This window comes from Macadamia integrifolia, unplaced genomic scaffold (assembly GCF_013358625.1).
Source record: "Macadamia integrifolia cultivar HAES 741 unplaced genomic scaffold, SCU_Mint_v3 scaffold2029, whole genome shotgun sequence".
Taxonomy (NCBI): Eukaryota; Viridiplantae; Streptophyta; class Magnoliopsida; order Proteales; family Proteaceae; genus Macadamia; species Macadamia integrifolia.
Window position 1 is genome coordinate 72,034 of NW_024868470.1, and position 23,200 is coordinate 95,233.

The 23,200-nt window shown below is 37.8% G+C and overlaps 1 protein-coding gene across 1 annotated transcript; it reads left to right on the forward strand.

Moving 5' to 3' along the window:
* Positions 1-246: 246 nt before the first annotated feature.
* Positions 247-9,131, forward strand: LOC122065472 (syntaxin-81). The gene is made up of 8 exons (XM_042629279.1): positions 247-356; positions 1,776-1,857; positions 2,132-2,215; positions 2,389-2,493; positions 2,645-2,794; positions 7,762-8,010; positions 8,128-8,259; positions 8,844-9,131. Exons 2-8 carry the CDS (start codon positions 1,780-1,782, stop codon positions 8,985-8,987), a joined length of 942 nt encoding a protein of 313 aa, XP_042485213.1. The 5' UTR covers positions 247-356; positions 1,776-1,779; the 3' UTR covers positions 8,988-9,131.
* Positions 9,132-23,200: the final 14,069 nt, after the last annotated feature.

Genomic DNA, 23,200 nt, shown 5'->3' on the forward strand with positions numbered 1-23,200 from the left:
TAATGGCAATATAGTAATTAGATGGAAACTTAAAGGAGAATGGCAGAATGGTAATTATCTCTCTTTTTTTTTTTGCAAGGATGGCAGAACTGTAAATAGTGAAAGTGCACTTTAAGTCACAAAGGAAGACACGTGTGGAACAAGGGTCAAACTGAAAATAAGAAAAATATGAGGACAAAGGAATTAAGATAGGGAGGGGTAATTTTGAAAAAAGAGAAATCATAAAGAAGAGAGAAAACAAATTGAGGGGTTGGGGTTGGGAATACCGACAAAAGAAAGTATCGCTCCTTGAAGGCTTTGGAGACTGCAAGCAAATAGCGGCAGGATTTGAGGCGAGCAACGGCGACGGAAACCAGGTATGTCTCTTCGTGTCTCTCTGTTCCTTCATCTTCTCTCTCTGCTTTTACTTCTTCTTCTTCTTCTTCTGTTTTCTGTGCCAGTAGGGATGGGTTCCGCCTCCTCTGTTTTGCAACAGAGATAGGTTTTTTTCTTTTTCTTTCTTTTTTTTTACTCGACCCTAGCAGGGAGGGTTCCGCCTTCTCTGTTTTGCAACAGGGATAGTTTTTTTGGTTTGTTTGCTGCTGTTGTTTGGATACAAGCAGATGGAAGAGGGAGACGGTAAGACAGAGTTTGGGTAAGAAAGAAAGGGGAATAGGGTGAGAACGAAGGAATTCGGCTCTGATACCAAGTTGATGGAGAACCTTAGGGAAGAAAGGGGAAATTAGAGTAGAGAAGGGGAAAGAGGGGAATCACACACTTCACTGGTGCACAAACTTAACATCTTCATTCAATAATCAAAATCACTCTTGTTTGTCCATCGGTTGCAGTCAATATATAGGAAAGTAAAGACATAGAATTAGAACCTTAACTGAAATGGAAACTAGCCTAAACTAGAAAACAACCATAAAAGGAAACCAATGCAAGGAAATAGATCCAAACTCTTACATTCAAATCTGGAAAATAAAAGACATGAAATAAAATACTAAATAACTACTAATTTTATTTTCAACCCTTGGACCAAAACCTTGGGCTGGACCAGTTCTTCTTGGCACTTGCCTAAAGCCAGTCATGTTGGTCCAACCAGGTAAGGAGAGCCGTATATGCATCACTTTTCCTATTCAAGGTCCTCTATGTATGTGCAGCTGTGTGATTTGATTTGTTCAAAATTTACCACAGGAAAATCTAAATCAATTTGATTAAAAATAAAAACATATTGTGAATCCTTATCCGATAATTCTATGTAGAATGTGTTATATTTGAACTCCACTCTCAAGCCTCCAACTTCCTAATCCTGGCACATGACTGTGGTTGCATACAGAGTAATCAGTTAGTGAAACAGAAATGTTTTGATTGTTTAATTGAACGTTATTCTCTTTTGGCGTACCGCCCCCTTCTGCAACACATTGAATATCTAGATATTTTACTATCATTAATTCTTTAAATTTCTTAGGTCTTAATCTTCTAACTTTTCTCTCATATGCTCATTACCTGTTTCTAATGTAGGATTCAGAATTTTAATTGATGCATTGTTCCTCTGTTGTTTTATTTGAATATTTATTATTTCGAGTTGATGTGGTTGCAAACATTTGATGAGGCTGCTTCTAGTAACTTTTGCAATTCTTCCGTGATAAGTAACTGAAGAAAACCAAAAACCCAGTTATGTACCTTTTTCGGTCCCTTTGTACCTTCTCTTTGCTGCTTTGAGTCTCTGGCTTTTGTGACACTAGAAGAATCTGTACTGAAAGCTTGTTTTTTTCCTCACTGGTGGAATGCAGGGTGATGTCGAGAACCAGGGACAGAACTGAGGATTTCAAGGATACAGTGCATGCTGTAGCTCTTTCTCTAGGATATAATGAGGTTCGTTAATACCACCCACACCCACCCCCACCCCCACCCCCACCCCCACCCCCTGTTGTTTTAAGAAGGTGTTTCTGATTTGAAATGTATCTGTTTAAATACTTTTAATGGGATTGTAACTGAAATCTATTCTGCAGCATCTGAACCCCCTGCCCCCTCCCCAAAATATAAAAAGGGATTTAGAACGTATTTCTTACAATGTGTGGCCTTTTCTTTGGCCATTTTGGTTACATGGCCCTTCTAATTTCTGTTTGGTGGGATCTATGTTTGACAGTCCAAAACTGCAGCCATATTGGCATCTTTCATTATGCCAAAACCTCGGCAGCGGTCACCTTTTATGAAAGCTGCATTGAAAACAGTATGTACACCATCTTCTCTGTCATCTCATTCAACTTTTTTTGATAGTCTTTGCTCCTATGGTTAGTATATGAGTTATTGGAAATCATGGTCCAGAGTTCCCATTGTAGGTTGAGGATGGTTTCTAGGTAGTGATGCATGAGATGCTAATGATTACTTCCTTTGATTTGCAAGCTTGAAAGCATCAAAAGTTTGGAACAGTTTATTGTTAAACATCGAAAGGATTATACGGATCTGCACCGCACTACTGAACATGAAAGAGACAGCATTGAGCATGAAGTGAGTTGACCGAATATCTTGTTGCTGTTGCTGTGAATCTTGTGGATGTATTGTTCCATATGCTCATTTTATTTCTAGATCTTTCACCACTGAATGCACAACTGCTTATTTTGCAATAGAATTACTTATCGTGAAATTGCCTTCTATGCAGGTGACTGTTTTCATTAAAGCATGCAAAGAGCAGATAGATATTCTTAAAGATAGGATAAATGATGAAGATGAGAATATAAATTCAAGGCAATGGCTTGGGCTCCGTGGTGGTAATTCTAATGCTGATATTGTAGCCCACAGACATGGAGTGGTAAGAGTACAGCATCCTTTGGGTCTGTTCTTTGCTTTTTTATTTGGCAAAACATTTCCATGTGGTTGTTTGGATGCACGCTCGATGATTGTTTGTGTGCTTAGTATTGCCTTCTTCAAACTATACATGTTTATTAGTTTTATACTTATTTTTCTGAATATTGTTTAATTTTGTGCCATTCTTTAGTTAGTCCTTTGTGGCCCTGGTGATGGCTAGATCAACGTGTGATTGCATTAAGAGAAGCTCCCATCGAACAGAGTTGGGGCAGGGGGAGGGTGGGAGGGGAATAAATTAAGTTAATTTATTTAAAATAGAGACAAGTCTTGTGGGAATGGAACTCCTGCATCCCTATTTCTGCTACTTGGCGTGCCAACTCAATAAATCCAAAAAGGGTAGAAGATACCATGTATTGCTCAGGTGTCAAATCTAGGCCCCTAATTCATTGATGTGGTTCACCTTGTATTGCACATGTTTCGTTATATTTTCAGTGGCCTAGAATTGTCCAAAGATTTATGATCATAGTTTTCTTTGCTTTGCTTTGTTTTGCACGCCCAACTCAATAAGTTGCATTGGCTTCTTCAACCTTCTGGTAACTTTTCCACGGCAAGTGCTTTGCTAGGCAGTCGATTCGTACACGGGATGGATTTCATTAACACGGATAGACCTGAATGGTGCAGAGTCAGATTGACTCAAAGTTCACACATCAGTAGGAGGTAGTGGGACCTAATTCTCACCAAAATTGGGCCCAACTTGACCTACATCATCGGGGATACATTTCTTCAATTTTTTGGAATTCTGAGTTACCTTTCTGAAATCTGATTTCAATTAATTGTTTATACATCTGTTACAAATATTCCAGTATATTTCATAAGATTTAATACTTCTATTCTGGTTATCGATTTCTAGTTATGGATTCTGATTTCTAGAATCCTACTTCAAGTAGGCTTGATCTGTTGATCCATAACTTCAGATCTGACCATCGGGTTGATCTGAAATTTTAGTGTTTTGCCTGGAACCTCCATGTAGCTGACCCCATTGAGTTGGGATAAGACTTTGTTGTTACTCAGTCCATAATAAACCTTCGATCAAATTTCTGGCCAGATCAGACCATCCATTTAGCTTGTTTTCTGAAATCTCTTAAATCTGGTTTCTAAACCTATTGCTGCGATTCTGGTTTTATTGGTTTCTAAACCTAGTATCCTAAGGCTTCCAGAAAACCCCATTATTTGGTGTCAGAGCTATGGGAGCATCGAGCCAAGGACTTCTTACCCAGTTATTGTCCAAGATACACTCAATTAGATCATTGATATGATCAGGCAACAATATGATAGGATGACTGCCATAGAACAGCAGCGTGCTGACTAATCCTTCTTCTATGCCTGGAAATTATGAAAATCCTAGACCTGACAAGGTATTACCAACTCAATTTACTGCAAATAATACCATGAGAGTTGAGAGAAGACCATAGAGAGTTCCTACAAATTAGCCCTCTTTTGAGGACAACTTGCACACCTTGGTAAAGAACAGTTATCATGGAGGACTCTAATAATACTACAGGAAGGTGAAGCCAGCAGTTTCTTACTTTGCTAGACAGATGGAAGCATGGCTATTTGGTTAGCTTCTTTAGAGGAATATTTTGACTAGTACGACTTGGAAGAGGAGATGAAGTTTAGAATTGTTCATTACTTCATTTGCAATTGATTGGTCGTGCTAAACAATGGTGGGGAATCCCTTAAGTGAGGTTTAGAGTTAGAAGGAAAAATGAACATGAGTTGAAGAACAAGTATCTACAAGAAAATATCCAAAGGACGCTCTCCCTTCGACAAGATTACTGCCAAAAGGCCTTCAAAGCTGAAGAAAGCTCGAAGCAACTATCTCTAAAATTCAGTTCTTAAGTTGTAAAGTGTTGGAAATCTAACATGTACAATGTTAAAGCACAGGCTGAGCTCAACTTTGCACCGTCAAAGGAAGAAACAAAGGAAATAGTTGAAGTGGAGTCTATTACTTTGAATGAGCCGGCGAAGGAGAATCCAGCTTTCCGACATGAGTTTGATTGCGATTGTAAAAGTGAAGAAGAGACAACAATTGTAGAGGAATCAATGATTCAATCTGAAAATCAGGTTCTTTGCTAGGCAAAAGATATTCCTTCACTTCAAGAGTTGAAGCCTACTGTTGAAGATAAAGATGGAGAAATCAAAGCAGCCTGTGACGACATAGATGAGACAATGCTTGAAGATTTTAAAGAAGAGACTCAATGTGTAGAAAATTCTGCTGTGAAAGATAACATTGCTAAACTCAAAGAAGATGGCAAAGACAAGGTTGCAGCAGCAATACTAGATGATCATGGTTAAGGAGGACTTCGAGAATACACCACGTGAAGCTGTGAATATTCAAGATGCTATTGTTATTATTGTGGATTTCATAGAGATACATGATTTCACCTCACTACTTTGATGAGAAGGTTTCCTAGGCTGCACATTTTTTTTCGTATCTTCCATGTACTACCAGAATTTTAATTTTGGCTGAAGATGCATGCTTCTCCTATAATGTTCATTCTAAGCCACTACAAAACTTGTGGGCAAGTTTTTTCAAGCCGTGGAGAATTGTGCAGTATCTAGGCACCATTAGCAATGCTAGGAGAAGAAGAATAGCTTGCGGTTTCAGGAGTTTCATAATTCTTAGTTTCTCTTGGAATACTTTCATTATGTGTCCTAGTTCAGGCTGGTTCAGGAATCTATATTAAGTCTATGGCAAGTTTTTTCAAGCCGTGGAGAAGAGACAATTGGAGGAGCCTAAGGGGCATACATACTGAATGGATCTTGGGAAATGAAGCTTGGAATTGTGACAAGAAGTGGCTGTTGCCTGTTTGTTGCCGAAGAGGGATGAGGAGTCCGTTGAAGACTATGAAGTTGAGCTTCGAGATATCGAAGATGTTTTTCCTTTTGACCAATGATGGCAAAGGCTGTAGTGGTGTCTGCGGCACTTGAAGCAATTCCAGCAAGTTCTGTATGAACTTGATCATTTTCTCGCCTTAAAGACTGGAGAAGGTGATCATGATGAGACAGAGTGCCATGAGTTTGTTGAGTTTGAGCAAGAATCCTTTCGAGGTATTGGTTTTGAACGACGGTGTTGTCGGCCTGCCAGTTCAAAGCTGCTTTTGCTGGGGATATTTCTGAAGGTTGTCCAGTAAGACGAAGAGGAGGCTTAATTTTCCAAACATGCCGAACACCATGAGTATCGGGGCTAGAGTCACAAAGATTAGGGAAATTCTTAAGGGGAGAAGAAGAGGAGGATCCCGGGGTGTACATGCAACAAGGAGGAATAGAAGGAGGGGGAAGATCTGGTTTTGGGGGAGGTTTGCAAGTAGGAGGAGGAGAAGGTTGAGGAGGGACCTTAGCATCACCATACTTGACAAAGAAAGGGTATTTGGGAACTCCAAACACAGATGGTGGCTTTTGAGTGAGTTTTGGAGTTCTCTTAAGCCTTTTATTGGTAATTTAAGTAGCTAATTTGATTAGTGGTTTAGGCTATTTCAAGTCAGGTTGGGAGTCATATCTCCAAACACAGATGGTGGCTTTTGAGTGAGTTTTGGAGTTCTCTTAAGCCTTTTATTGGTAATTTAAGTAGCTAATTTGATTAGTGGTTTAGGCTATTTCAAGTCAGGTTGGGAGTCATATCTCCAAACACAGATGGTGGCTTTTGAGTGAGTTTTGGAGTTCTCTTAAGCCTTTTATTGGTAATTTAAGTAGCTAATTTGATTAGTGGTTTAGGCTATTTCAAGTCAGGTTGGGAGTCATATTTTGATAGTCATGTATTTATGTAACCAGCCATTAAGGCATGCGAATTTGAGTAATGAAAGATTGGCTTTTGCCTCTGTTGCTCTGTGAGAATCAGAGTAACTTGTTATGAGATGCAGTGAGACCCTTGCTGGATGCTAATGTAGGCTAGTGGGATTCCAGTCAAGTTCCAGGGGGGATTGTTATGCGTCATATCTCTTCTTCTCATTTTTTGAAAAAAGAGCCACCCAGTACACAAGGCTGTCGCTACTGCAGGGTCTGGGAGGGGCAAATGTATGCAGCCTTGCCCCCTGCTTCGCGGGAGAGGCTGTTTCCAATTTTTGAACATGTGATCAAATATGTTGCAATAGTACAACTTAACCGTTGTGCCACAGGCTCGCCCACTATCTCTTCTTCTCATTCTCTTTCTTCTTATATTATTATTTTGTTTCTTGCAGAATCAGGTCATTTCTGAACTTTCTAGTTCCTATGCATCTTATTTTCAGGTTTCTCTGTCAGTTTAGTTAATCACTATCCTGCTGGTTTTTTTTCTAGTTTAAAATTTCTCCATCGAACTGGAAGAGTCCTAGTTCTTGTATGTTTCTTCAATTTGTGGAATTCTGAGTTACCTTTCTGAAACCTGATTTCAGTTGACTGTTTATTCATCTGTTTCTAATATTCCAGCAGGTTGAATCTTCTGAAATACTTCTATTCTGGTTGCTTTGAATCTGATTATTGATTTGTTGTTCTGGACCATGATTTCTAGATCCTACTTCAAGTAAACTTGAGCCATAACTTCAGATCTGAAAAATTGGATTGGTATGAAATCTTAAGTTTTTGTTCCTCAGTCCATACTAAACATTCGACCAGATTTCTGTCCAGAGCAGACCATCCATCTCTTACATCTGTTTTCTAAAATTGTCACTGTGATTCCGCTTTCACTGGATGTCTGAAACCAGTAATCTTAGGCTTCCTGAAAACCCCATTAGGACTCCATCTACCTTAAAAAAAAAAAAAAAAAAAAAAAAAAAAGATTATTGCACTTGTCAAAACAAAGATGTTCAGTTTTTTGAGGAACCACATTTATTTAAGTCATGCTCTTTGGGTGAAAACTACTAAACTCAGCTAGTTTAGTGAGGGATTTCTATATTGTACGTTTCTCTGTCACTTATCTGCTACTATGGATGTCAGGTTTTGATTTTAAGTGAGAGGCTACACTCCGTGACAGCTCAGTTTGACCAGCTTAGAGCCATTCGCTTCCAGGATGCCATTAATAGAGTAACACCAAGACGAAAGCTACACCGTGCCGCTAACGTAAATACACCGGTTGTATCTGAATCTGATCATTCAGAGCTCAGGGAGGAGTCGAAGAATGAATTTCCATCTGAACCCCTTAGAGTTCAGCAGCAACTATTGGATGATGAAACACGAGCTCTTCAGGTAATCATTAGATTGGTTTATGGTTGAAGGTTCTCTTGTACAAGTTCCCGTTTATGCTTTTGATTATGGAGTTTCTCAACTGGTTAAGATTGAAATTGCTTCACTGTATTTGGACAGGTAGAGTTGGCCAGTCTTCTAGATGCTGTTCAAGGAACTGAGACAAAGATGGTAGAAATGTCTGCACTGAATCACCTTATGGCGACACATGTTCTTCAACAGTCTAAGCAGATTGAGTATTTGTATGACCAGGTAAGAACCTATTCTGTTTGATCTTTTGCCAGTCATTTGTCCCTTCTGACATTGCTAAATCGTATAGGGTAATTTTTGAGTTTGATATTGGTTAGGACAGGTGGGGTTGAGGGCTAACATTAAATTGAATTCAAACTGATTTAGAGTCTGAACATCTAATTATTAAAGCATTCTAAACCTTGAGGAAAAAGAATCCTATAGATTGAATGATTGTGAACCTTCTTCTTTTTGTGTGTGTGTGTGTGTGTGTGTGTGTGTGTGTGTAGAAGGGAGCCTGCTTCTTATGGATCTCTACAAGGATTGTTCCCATAGTTCTGAATTCATGTTTAGCGTATTGGCTATATTACTAATGATCCAACATTGAATGAATTTAGGTGGTCCAAATCCTCCTTTTTGGGGTTCTACAGATGAACCAAAAGATTTCTTATGAGAAAGAAAAACTGACTTCTGTAGTTGCATCTTCAATAATTTGAATCCCAAGCCATTGGCATCATTCTTTGCGGATTCCTAGTTAGCGGCATTAAACTTGTATCAGTTTTGTTCAGGTTCTTCACATTCTTGTATTTTTATATTCTTACTTTCAGGCAGTTGAAGCTACAAAGAATGTGGACATGGGCAACAAGGAGCTGTCCCAAGCCATTCAGCGTAACAGCAGTGGGAGGACCTTTCTTTTGCTTTTCTTGTTTGTTCTTACCTTTTCTATCCTGTTTCTAGATTGGTATAGCTAGCAATCGCGATATTCTCACTGGGGAGTGGTGTTTTTGTATTATCTCCAATGGGTTATCATTCTTTTTTTTTTTTCGTAACATTTAAAATTATTGACAGTGCAGTGGTGAAAATATATGCTGGAATAGAGAATATAGTCTTTAAAACCGGACTGTCCTAGCCTTTTTCTAACTGGTTTAAACTGCAAGTGGATGACTCGGAGCCTCTGGAGCCTCTGAGGTGTGAGGGAAAGTAAAGGATGAAAGAAAAAACAGAGGATGGAGATGAGCTTATAGAGCCGTTCTCATATCATTAGGCCAGGGAATTGTGAAGGAAACTTCTTGTGGCACACCTAGGAGGTTATCTTTTGATAGCCAGTCTAGATCTCCTTTATTTGGCAAATTAGATCTAGGGCATCCATTGGAGCTCTTCCTTTATTCTCTCTATGGAATATTAGATAGGGAAAAAGCCTTTTGGCTTTGTTTTGTGGCAAAGGAAAATTAATGGGAGCGGTTAGGGAAAAAAATCCTGCTGGTCTGTAAGGAACAGCCAGACCCAGCCCTTGTTTTTAGGGGTCGTGTCTGGGTGTTTTCTATCACAGACCAGTAGGATTTCACCAAATTTTCTAATGGCAAAGATCATTTGTCACGCGGCCCCTAGATGCAGCCATAGAGGATGGTGAAGGTATGCCCCCGCCAATGTGAAACCTAGAAAACTCAATGTCTTTATGTCAATATGCGCTCTCTTATTGGTCCCTGTGGTCGCATTATTAGGTATTATTCTTTTTCCCATTTTTTAAATATCTTTTAAGAATGCTATTTTTTAAATGGGAGAGGGATAGGTATGCCGTTGATATCAAGTATGCTAGCGGATAGCATCAATAGGAACACATGATGGAGTATCATTCAGGAAGGATACGGGGTCATTTCAGAAAAAGGGAAGAGAGAGATAGACACAATGGGTGTTAACATACTTGATATCGGCGGCATACCCAACCTTTTTCCTTTTTAAATATAATTTTTATTTTACTTTTTTCAAAGTAAAGTAAAATTTAATACTCAAATATAAAATAATTTGGAGTTAATAACATAACGGAGAGGGATAGGTATGTTGCCGATATCACGTATGCTAGCGGATAGCACCAATAGGAACACATGATGGAGTATCATTCAGGAAGGATATGAGGGTCATTTCAAAAAAAGGGAAGAGAGAGATAGACAAAATGGGTGCTAGCATACTTGATATCGGCGGCATACCCAACCTTTTCCCATAACATAATCACTTGAAGTAATGATTATTAAAAAATTTTATTCTTAAGTTTGTAATTTTTCCCCTTTTAATTTCTCTTGCAACCAAATGGAGCCATTGTAGAATTGGTCACCAGGGAAATCATTGGAAAGCAATTTGTTCTCCAGCAATTCATTTTCGGTCACTAGATCCATCGCCCGGTTCTCATAATAGGCTAATAGCAAGGTTGGGCCAATTTAAGTCCCTCAATTAAACGGATTATAATTGATAGGCCATCGCCCAAGTAAAGAGGTCATCAAATCTAGTAAGTGTTCTATCCAAGGCAAAGATTAAAGTATTAGTATTAGTCAGCCAAAATTAAGATATGTATTGGAGGGTATCATATTTTATCGGAGAACGCTAAAAATACACACATAAATGGATAGAGAACACAATTTTATACACTTTTGCAAAAAAAAAAAAGCTATATATAACGTGTAGAATGCATAAATACTAAAATAGAGGGTATCACATTGATAGACAAGTATATTGAGTTCAAAATGTTCAAAACTACGAGGTTTCTTACAATTTTTTCTGTTCTCATTGCCATTGTCACTGTGATGAATGTCATGAAGAGTGTCATGGTGGTTCATATTCATAGCTAGGACCTCCTATTGACTTTCTTCTTGAATAGGAGCAACTAAGATAATGTTATGCACTTGTCGGACATAGGCACAATATTTACCCTAGTCGAAATATCTATTGTAGTGGGATTTTCATTCATGGTAGAATCTTCTGTACTGCTCTGGAGTCGCCAATGTTGGTCCTGCATAAGTCTCATATCCATAGCTTGAAGAAGCACTTGAAGATACATGGTGTCCATGTCCGGATGAGGTAACAACATGATACGAACTAATGTTCATTGACCCCATGCTACTCCTCAACACATCACTATCACTTGGATTGTGGGAACGCCTACCCCTCCAACTGTAAGACTTTGATTGTGTGTGAGTACTATGATCAGTATTGTCACACCCCGTTCACACAGAACCGGACCGATGACCAGGTTAACTCCGGTTAATCCAAACCTGCCAGGATCATCTGATATAGTACCCAACCACAACATACACACATCGAAGATAAACGATCAAAAGTTCAGCGGAAGACTTAATTTACCTGTAAATATCCCCAATATACTTGATACCCAAATTATAGTATATAGATAAATACATGTGGGCCCGTAGGCATGATATTTACACAAAAAGAATAACAATTCACGTATCAAGTACACAAAAAGGGGTCACCAAAAGAATCAAAAAGTAAAACCCTATATGGCGTCAATACTGCGGTCTCGCAGCACAGCCCTCGCACGTGCAATCCGTACCGTGCTCATACTCCTCGGGGACCCACCAATCCTCATCGAGAAACTCAACTGTGGGGCCAGACCCTTGATCTTCAGGCTGCGGACTTGCAAAATCATCTAAAAGAGATGCGCACGTGGGATGAGCTCACTAGCTCAGTAAGTGAAAAGAAGGACCACACAACAATCCACACAACAATCACATCCATATGCACTATATACTATGCAATTCATTTTAAATCTCATCCACCTAAACAACATTGCTAAGTCTTTGGTTTGGTGCTACTACAACCATAGTGCGCGTATGCTCCGGGTACGAGCTGCGAACTCCATCTCGCGATACACCCATAGGGCTGTCGGAGAAGGCCCACCGTGAGTACTCGGAAAAGTAAAGCATGCCGACTACCGGCTCTCAACATAAAAGTAAATGACAGAAAGTAAAGGTGCTGACTCCAGCAATTTAAAAGCAGTACGATTGGCCCTCTTGAATATACCACTGAGGTTGTCGACTGTCCTAATGACCAGCCGACCGTATGTCTAACCGCCATAGTGACCCGACACCCGCGACCACTGCTTCCCCCTAAGTGATAACCCAACACTTCAACCCCTATTGGGAAGGGTCGTAGCACGGGAAGATGATAATCCTAAACCGTATGCTCCTACATGACATAGTACGATTACATAGTGCCACCGCGTCCCATTCCACGGGCCACCAATGCCCTCGTTTCCAAGCCAACTATGGCATCTAGTCTAATAATGCATCATGCATAGTGATCCCATCATTCATCATATAAGCACATCAATCATTTAGCATTGAGAATGTAAAACACAACACACATGTCATAATCATATGAGGATGACTAAGCTACACATAGTTTACATGATGACATGACTAATCTAGATACAATTGAGTGATGCTAAACAAACCTAAAAATAAAGTCAAACGTCCTCTCCCCACTTACTTGTTGTGTACAAAGACTCACGCCCGGTACGGGTGAGATCCGGCGTGAGAAACGTAAATTTTTATGAACCTATCATAAGTGAAGGGGGTTAGCATTTCACTACCTTGGGGTCAAAACTAACAAGATTTGATGGTTAAATCATGTTTAGAATCATAAAAGAAGGTTGTATGTCCGTTTTGAGTCCATTTGGACGCAAAAATCATGTTATGGGCCTCTCAGGTGGGTCGGATAGCCCACTTGTCACGGCCCACCCGTCTTCTCAGGTGGGCAGGTTGGCCTGTCGCTTCTGGCCCGCCGGTGGGGATTGAAGGTCGGTCCTCTCAGGCAGGCAGGTCGGCCCATCGATCGGCCTACCGATCGACCCACCGATCGGCCCGTCGATCCTCTTAGGCGGGCCGTCGGCCTACCGGTGGGGATCGAGGGCCTGCCTTCTCAGGCGGGCTATGCGGCCCACCGGTCCCAGCCCACCTGAGAGGGCAAAAAATTACCCTCTTCCTAGAAACTTTCTCCAACCTTTGGGAAATCAAATGAGACTTTTTCAATCACATTTTTCACACATTCAAGGTCTTATATGATGATTCTAACCTAGATCTAAGTTAGATTTAAAGATTGAGAAGCCATCTTACCTTCTTTGCTCAAGAACTCTATCAAAACCCAAAAAATCACTTTTTAGCTCAAGAAATCACCAATGCTTCTCCAATCTTGTAAAAACTTCTTTAAATCCTTCAAAATCAACATATAGACCATCTGTTAAACCTTAGATTCATCATCTCAAGGGAGATTTACAAGACCTCAAGGAACTCTACCCAAATCAAGGGTTTTACTTGGGTTTGGTGAAAGTTTAAGAAACATAGCCTTTGCTCACCTCCAATCGTAGATCTCGTGTTGGGGATCACTCTTTCGGCGTCGGAATGGGAAGATCAAACCTTGACGCCACTTAAATCCATTTCTTCTTCCTCTTCCTTCCCCTTTCTTCTTCTTCGTTCTCTTTTCTTCCTCCTTTTTCTCTCTCCTCTTTACTCTTCTCACCAAACTCCTTAATGTAATAAATGAGAAAATGAAAAACACAATAATGCTATTTATACTTTTTAAAACAACTAGTAACCAAATGGGTGGGTCACTCAGGGGGGCGGATGCGCCCGCCTGTGACCGCCCACCTGAGAGCCAAAAATTTGCCAACAAGTGGGATTTTGATGGAATTCGACTCTCGGCGTGTATCTCACTCTCGGCACAAGGTATATTCTACGTATGCACTTTAGGATATAGCTACCTACCAACATTACCCGTACATGGCTTTATGATACGTGCATGTGCATGACTTTGGTACACCCGTCTCCTCTAGCATTGACTCGGACTTGTCTGGCCAACCTATGTTTAAAGTCACCCTTGCCATCATGGTCCATAAGGAACCCGCCTTAACCCCCTCTGTTTTGGGTCCTGCATGGTTAAACTGGGTCAACCGTGTAATTAGACCAGGTTTAAAAAGTAGGGTATCACAAGTATCTTGGGTTGCATATGTAAACTCACCCTCTTCTGTGAAATGTATCCGTACATATGTTTGGCCACCCCCACCACCACTACCACCATTGCCACCACCTAGCACCATCACCACCACCACCACCACCACCATCATTGGCACCATCCTTGGTTTGATCATCATCACTTTCTGGTTGAGTTACACTATATGTAGCACCTGATCTTATCCTCCTGATATCGCTATCATCGGAGCTTTCATTCTCCTCTTATATATCTAGTGGTGCTTCTGTTTCATCATCAAGTGGAAAATCTTCATTTATCTCTTTAATGATGTTCTCTATAAACGAATCAGGTGTGGCTTCTCGTCAATCTTTAGATAATATGTCTATCACCAAAACATTTTCAGTGTCCTCAATCCATCCCCTAACTGGATCTTCATCATCGAGTATGTGGGTGATGTCAATTGCGTTGACATCAATGTCATCCCTTGATTTCTCCAATTTTAAGTATTTTATCTCAATTTCATGTTGTAGTGCACATACACTAGATTCTCTAACTTCTCATAACTCAAACGATTTCAAGGTTTGGTGTGTATCAATCCGAACATACTCCAGTTATATTCGTAGCCACTTGAGAATGCCATGCATGATAATATTTTCATTAAGATTGACCTCAAGTTTGGAGTGCTCCACCCATGGTTAAGCCACCAATTAGCTGTATAAGGATAATTACAACATTAAGAGTTTGAAATAAATTTGGAATACAAGGATAGCTCATTAAATCTAAATTACTAGTGCATTGTGTTCCTTTAGCACGGATAGCTAAATGATTAGCAAACCCATGAGTGGCCTCCCGAAAGTACTTCAACTATAAAGATATTAAAATATTAATATTCTACTTAATGTATTAAATATTAATCAATATGTGAGATTAATAGATTACTAACCTCTTCAACTACATCTTTGGGCATCAATATTAGGAGCTAAATTGTTTATAACATCATTCAAAGATTACATCAAAACATTAATCAATATGTGAGATTAGTAGATTACTAACCTCTTCAACCGCATCTTTGGGCATCAATATTAGGAGCTAAATTATTTATAACATCATTCAAAGATTACATCAAAACATTTCTAAACCTTAAATTGTTTGTGTTGTGAAGATCCGGATTCAAATAATAGGCTGCACATGGTTACATATTATTTATTGTTAACGATTGAGCATATTAAATTACTAATAAAATCACTTATAAATTTAATTGAGAAATTACCTACCCGATGAGGTTTTGAGCCAACATTTTTTCCCATTGGTGATTTATAATCTTAAAAAAAATGCTTTGCATGACTTTGGGTTTTCATCTTGTATCTTCTGCTTGACAATTTTCATACAATGCACTATATTTCCCATGGGTAATTTACAGCGCCACCCACTAGAGAATGCCACTATTATAAGAACACCCCCTTTGTTTCACCAATTTAGGCTCAGACCCCTTGCTGTCAGTTGCTGCTATGAAATATACCTTTTATGATAATGTTAGCTACTATATATATTTATTTTAAAATACCAAAATGCCCTTGCTAAATGTGAAGTACCTAAAATACCCATATAATAAGTCTCCATTTCCAAATTGATAGCTTCACATTCAGAGCACCAACAATCACTCTTTGTGAAGAGTAGCAGCAACAGGTAGTCCTAGCCTGGGAGAGGGTTGGAGCCCGACCTCCTTTTCTTCGGGATCAATATCGATCGATACCTTTTATGTTCGATTCCTTGTTGCATTAATTCTTGTGGATAGGGTTTTTGTGTTCATCTTCGTTTCTGTAGATCGAATCGATTTCTTCAATTGTTCACAGGGCGGATAACAAGAAAAAAAAAGGTTGGGTTTTTCTTCTCTTTTAGTTATCGCTTATTTTAGGATAGATTGATTGGAATTTAGAACTCTAAATTCTTATCAGGTTAGAATTTAGAAAAGAAAAAAAAAAGCCATCCAAAATTTTCTATTGATTGTAATGGTATGATACAATTCTCATTGTTTTTTTTCACTATGCTGATTGATTGTAGCTCTTCTGTTGAGTCCTCAAACAAAGAAACTCAATGAAAATTTTTGTGCTTTGTTTTTGTTTGCCATCCAAAATCGAGAGTTTTCTTGTGGGATCTTTTATTCTAGTTTTTTGTTATGGCTCTTTGAAATAATCAGTGAAATCTATTGTATTTGAAATTTTCCTGCAATTCTCAATTCTGGGTTATGGGTATTCGGTTTTGGTATTAGAAGGGTTAGAGAGTAGGAAAAACAATGCCTTTGTAGTTCCTTGAAGAAATTTTTCTGGGTCTGGTAGCTCAAGAGTTGCAGAGAGTGATTTTAGATGAAAAGCATGAAACCCATTATTTCAAAGTCTATATAGAGCGACTTCAAGCCACTACAGAAAGCATAACTCCTCGCATCAACGAAATAGATTGTTTGAATGCTCAATTGACTGATCAATAGAGTTACGATATAGGAAGGCTGAAGGTTGAGTTAGAGAAGGGCCAAAAGCTTGTAAAGGAGAATGAAGTTGAGTAGAGGTAGGAGTATTTTTGGGATAATGAAAATGGTAAAATGGTAAAGAGGGGTATTTTTGGGATAATGAAAATGGGTTACATATCAGTGTTTCACTTATAAAGGCTAAAATGTCATTTCATAGCATCACTTAACAGTGACTGACTGTAGAGGGTCTAAGTCTAAATTGGTGAAACAGAGGGGGTGTTTTTATAATATTGGCATTCTCAAGGGGATGACGCTATAAATTTCCCATTTTCCATAGTCTGTACCATATCCCCATCAACTACTCTAAGTACCACAAAGAGTGATAGCATAATCTTAGTAAGTCGGGACCATAGTTAGCAATTCGGCCGAATAATTCACGAATTATTCGGCCGAACCGAATTTTTTTGAATTTTATCAAAAATTCGGACCGAATCCGAATTAAAAATAAAATTCTTTAAAATTCGTGACTTTTTCCAAAATGAATATAAATCGCGAATAATTCGGACCGAATCCGAATTAAACCGAATTATTCGGTCCATTTAAACATTATTTAAAAAAAAAAACCAAAAATAAAAAATAAAAAAATAAAAAAACAAATTTTTTTTTTTTAAAAACCCCAATAAGATTTTTTGACCGCTTTTTTGACCGAATCCTTAAATTAATCGTCCGAATTATTCCGAATAATTCTCCGTCCGAATAATTCCCGAATCCGAATTTGCTAACTATGGTCGGGACACCTTTCCCAAAATTTTGTTGAGGTGATTAGGTCTTGAACAATTTTTTTCAATTTCAATACTTGCATATCTACTAGTGAACCACTCAGTAGAGGTGAATGACTTAACCAGTCATTCCTCCCAATTTTTAAGACTATCAAGTGCAATATAATTTATTGCAAATCGTGTTGCTGTGGGCCTCACCAAGTCACATTTTGTGTACTTTCTTATCAATGCCAACACCCACTTGTAATTGTAGATGAAATTGGTGATCATTTGGCATTAGAAACCACTTTGTGCACTTTGTTCGTATCACTAGTGTCCTTGAATATCAAATCAATACAATGGGTTGCACAAGGTGCCCAATATATGGTAGGATACTTCACCATAAGTAAGACACCGGCCTTTTTGAAATTTGCGGCATTATCAGTCACAAAATGGATAACATTATCTAACTCTATGTCCTGCACAACTTCATCCATTAATCTAAACAAATACATTGTATCCTTAATATCTGAGGATATGTTGAAAGACTCATGGAAGATTATTTTTCCATTATAATATACGAGTAAATTGATGATGGACATCCTCGTCCGTCCACTCCACCCATCACACATGATGATCACTCCGTATTTAGGCCACTTGTATTTAAACTCTTTAATATATTCATCCACCTCTTTCACAATAGCATTTAAGTATGACCTAGCAATTTCATGAGGTGTGGGTGGCTTCACATTTTCCCCACATGCTTGAATCTCCTTGACCATAGCCTTTAAGTATGGATTTTTAGCTTTGTGCGATAGAATCATAGAATTGTGGAACCACCTAGAGATTTCTTTCCCAATTTTTTTACTTAATGCCTTTGGTTGAAAATTCTCTTCAATCCTTTGTTGCTCTTTATCATGCTCTTTATATGGTGCAGTTCTCATATCCCTAATATCTGGGCTCTTTTTCCCCTTGCCCTTACCACTTCTTGAAAATTTGTCAAACATAACCTTCACACTGCCAAATGTTGGATCCAAGCCCTTACCCTTATCTACACTTGAACGACCTACAGAGCCAACACCTTGCTCATGAATCATCGAGCCACCACATGCTGGTCTTACAGATTGACTTCTTCTCAAATGTTTTGTTGTTCATTCTTTTTCTCTTGCTTCCTCCCTTGACATATGCATCGCTTGTGCAAATTGTTGATCTTCATCCTCTGCCTCCATATCGGATCTTTCATAATCCTCATGATCCCTTAGATTCTCAATCAATCTATCCTCATCTTCTACAGCTTGTTTCGCTTTATCTCTAATCCCTCTTAAGTGCTTCTTCATTGCTTGGCTTATATCATCTGGGCACTTTGTAAACTTGGCAATATTAGAAAATCCTCATGCCAAATGTTATTTATGTCTGGTAATTCGACCTCCTAGGTGGATGGCATCACAGTAGTTGCATTTTGTCCACAACTTACTACCTTGTAAATTCTTGGCTGAATCTCATCCAATATCCTAGTCCGTCCTTTAGGCACCATCTTCCTACAAAGATATATAATGAAACTTAATATGCATATTTATTGATTAAATAAATAATAGAAAATCCATTTAAAGAAAAAAATACTTTTTTAATTTTTTTTTTATTTTTCCTAATTTAGAAAATCTTGAAATATGTTCATTTTTCCCAAACCCTCAATTTTTTTTGAAAGTATGTAAATCCTTCAAAATCTAGTGTTTTCTTATAGTTATCATGCACAAATTGTGATTCTAATAGTGAGGGACCTTAGATTTGTAAAATGAATTGGTAAATATAGCCTATAGTTGAAAAAAAAAATGGTTTTGTAAGAAGAACTTACTATTCAACTTGAACCTTCTTAAAAAACAAGGGCTTTCCTCCACTTGTAAGTATAAATCCACCTGGAGATTTGCTTCAAACGTTGTTCACTTGTTGTTTCCTTCAAATGTTGGAGCTAAGGATTGAATCAAGTGGGAAGAAGAAGAAGAAATGGAGAAAAGAGGTTATGTTTGAAGGAGATGGAAAGAACCTATTTTTAAGGCCCTTAGCCCTTTAAAAGGTGCGTATCGTGCCATACTATACGATACGTACTGATACTTAACGATACGTATGATACATCATTGGAATTTTAAAACAAAACCAAACATACATATCGCAGATATTGTACGTATAGTATCATATGTACCGATACGATATGATACTTACGATACGCCAATATGAGAAGATATACAAAAAGTAAAAGTTCCATGTAGCACATCAGTATGTATCGTACCGATGGTTAACGATACCGATACATATTGGTCGATACGATACGTATTGATACTTAAAATCATGATCCAATGGGATCTAGAATCTGTTGTCCAAATCTCGAAATACCAATAAAGATTTGTGCTAGCATATCAAATACTCATCGAAATACTTCTGAATGGGTTTTTATATAATTTTTAAAGGAAAATGTGTGTCATTGTCTGCAAACTATTTGATGACAAGAAATTCTATTGAAGCAAACGCCAAGAGCTTTCTATATGGACTACAACTTGCGAAGGCGAAAGGATGGAGCATTGCAAAAGTTTGGAACAATTCAGAAGAGTTAAGGCATCTTCTTTTCGATAAAAGTAACACTTCGTGGCCTTGGAGCATCGCTCCTATTTTTTTTGGATGTTTATGACCTCGTACCATTAACTAGATTTCTGCCCAAGCCTACCAACAAAGTGGTCATTTTCTTAGCTCATTTGGCTTATGTATCTATGAACAGGAAATAAAATATCGTCCTCTTTAATAGTAACATCGATGTCCAAACAGTTTTATTTAATATTTAATTTCTTCTTCTTCCTAAAAAAAAAAAAACTGTTGTCCCCATGACTGAAAAGTATAGGGTGCCATAGGCTTCCAGGTCAAGTTGTGGAGGAAAGTTCTGTAAAACACCTCCAAGTACACAATTTCAAAATTTGTGAGCAGGACCAAAACAAAAAAAATACTTAGTTGCTTGCAACTGAGATTATCTAATCTAATGTTATTAGTGAAGTCTGATCTTAGTCTAATTCAAGAAGTATTGTTCATTTTTCCCCCATACTAGTGGTCCATTATTTTGGAGGCATTTTTATTGGGGGTAGTTTTGTACTTTTTGGAATTAGGGATTTTTTATACTATAATGTGTCTTTACACCATATATTGGTAGTGATCTCGTAAAGAGGCGCTTGTGAGGTTTGTAATTCTTTCATTAGAATAGTGTGTAGGATTAAAACATGTAAAATACTTAGTTGCTTACAGTTGAGATTATTTGATCTTAGTATTATTGAAGTCTGATCTCAATCTAATTTAGGAAGCACTGTTCTTTTTTTCCCAATACTAGAGGTCTTGTAATTTCGGAGATGATTTTATTGGGGATTGTTAAGTTTGTCTCGAATTCTTGACCCATTTTGAAGAATGACCTGCTCTGACATATTTTGGTGGCGACCTGAATGAGAAGTTTTCTGAGATTTGTGATGGAAGCAGAGGGGTTGGGCCTAGCATTGATCTCGTATGGGGCCTCCATGGTACAGTTTGACTTGATTAACCATGACCCACTGGATCGATCGGTGACTTGTAAGAGTATATAATGTACTATCGTCTTATTGAGCAAGTCATTAAAATTTGGGGTTTTTTCGAGTTGGAGTTTCAGAGCGAGTTTTCTCGCCGCTATTTAGGTGTAATCTCTCTTTTACATTGTGAAACATCTTCTTTTTCGCCTGAGGAAGTAGCACACCACATTGGCTTGTGAACCTCGTTAAATCTCTGTATTGTGCAGATCTGTATTTGTTTATTTTCGTATGAGTTGTTGTTTGCTATAACAGAGGTAATTTTGTACTTTTAGGGATTAGGGTTTCTTTATAATGTAATGCGTCTTAACACTATATACAAGGAGTGATATTGTAAGGAGGTTTGTGTGAGGATTTGTGTGGAAGCTTTGGTTTATTGTTTGGTAGTGAACATAGCCCATCTTTGATGAACCACTTAAAATCATTGTGTTTTATTGTGTGTGATCTCTTTTTCGTTTTTGATAGCATATTTCGTTTTTGTTTTTCTATTGTTATTCTATTTTGTTGTTAATTCCTAGCATTTTGGTGGGTTGGGAAACTATATACAAGACTGACTCCTTTGGTGGCAGTAGCCTAGCAGTACATGTTGGACAAACACAGTGATTCAATTGGACATTGGTGCATTCTTAACGTTGTCCAAATAAGTCCTGGAGATAGTCAACTTGGAGATTCATGTTCATCCATTGAGAAGATCCTCTATGAAATCTTACAAGTATATGATTTGAGAACACTATAATTGGTTGCAATAAACCTCAAGGTGTGGGTGTTTGGAAAATAAAAAAGAAAAATGAAATTAAAATTTAAAGGCATATAACCACAATATGAATTGTTCTTTTTCATTAATTCGGATATTAATAGAATTTTGAGCTCTTTAGAAGCTTCGTTTGAAGTAAAAATTTTAAAACGTAAAATTGATTCGAGATCTTCTATTACATGATTCACCAATGTTTGCCATGTGCCTATGCCACCCTTTCTTGAGTTGGGTGAGATATTTTTTTTAAGGTGATGTGAGGATGCTATGATATATCTTTTAATGATAAGTAAAATATTATTAACAAAATAATTTTTTTTTTTTTAACATTATCCCAAACAGTGGCAAAGAGTTGATGAACTCTTGCCAACTTAGCCCACCAATGGCCAAAAGATACCAATTGTCTACCCTTTTTTTTTTTTTTTTTTTTAATAGTAATACAAACATTTTCAAAGGATTTGATAAGTTCTGAAATACCCCAAAGTAAAGTATAATTCTCCCATGGCCACGCCTTAGTTGTTCCTATATTAATAGATTGACCATCTCTTGACAGTCCATCCATGCTTATACTGTATTGAGATGGAAGCAGATAGATCGTTTACCAATAGGGTTGGATATTCAAAAACATTTAATCAACATAAAGAGAGGTATCAAATTTCAAAGGTTACTTTAAGCCCCACCCACATAAAACCCCCTGCAATCTTAGCCCATTCATAGTTAGTTCTTCGCACCCATGTAGTGAAGCGTTTCCACTACTGCAATCACCTCCAATAGCACCAACGATTTTCACACAACCCTAATTTCATCACCACCACTTGAGAGAGAGAGAGAGAGAGAGAGAGAGAGAGAGAGAGAGAGAGAGAGAGAGAGAGAGAGAGAGAGAGAGAGAGAGAGAGTCCATGAAAAATGAAAAAAATGCAATGTTGATGTGTGAAATCATTAAAATGGTGATTAAGGCATGGTAATTTATTTTATTTGTGAGCTCTAATTAATTGCTTTTAAAATGGAAAGACTAATAAGTAATTATTTTTAAAATGGAAAAACAATATGAATTAGTTTCTTAAAGGAAAATCAGGTTAAGTTTCATTCATGTCATCTATTGGCTGCAGAAGGGGGAAAATAAAAGAGAAAATCAAGGAAATTACATGATTAAAAGCCTCCTAAATTTACTGAAATTGGAAGCCTAATTGAATAATTTTTGAAGCATGTACTTTGTATAATGTAGTTGCTAAATCATACAATATGAGAACCTGTTTCAATTGTACATAACATACATTTTATAGAGTGGGATTTATATGCTCTTAAGATAGCCAAATGTAATGTGACCTGCATGAACTAACTGTTTTGGTACTTCATTTCATTTACAATGCAGAGTCTCAATTTTTATGTCAACAGAGGTGAAATTTATATATCAAATTTCAAGAAGGTGCATGCCACCACAAGGGATGTTATTTGAATGAATTTCACTTTGAAATTTGACATACGACAAATTAAGATCATGTCATTTTTATCTAATTGTCGAAAATGTCTAATCATCTTTTGACACAAAACATTCCTTGGTGCTATCAACAAAAATGGTGGTCCGTTAAGTAATTCCTAAATAATATTTCATGGTATATCTCCCATTATTACTATGAAATAAATC

Bases quoted from the DNA above. Each gene is read 5' to 3' on its own strand.
- LOC122065472 (XM_042629279.1), top strand. From the start codon at position 1,780: ATGTCGAGAACCAGGGACAGAACTGAGGATTTCAAGGATACAGTGCAT. The intron at 8,011-8,127 runs GTAATCATTAGA...GTATTTGGACAG, and splicing joins ATGAAACACGAGCTCTTCAG to GTAGAGTTGGCCAGTCTTCT. The intron at 8,260-8,843 runs GTAAGAACCTAT...TCTTACTTTCAG, and splicing joins TTGAGTATTTGTATGACCAG to GCAGTTGAAGCTACAAAGAA.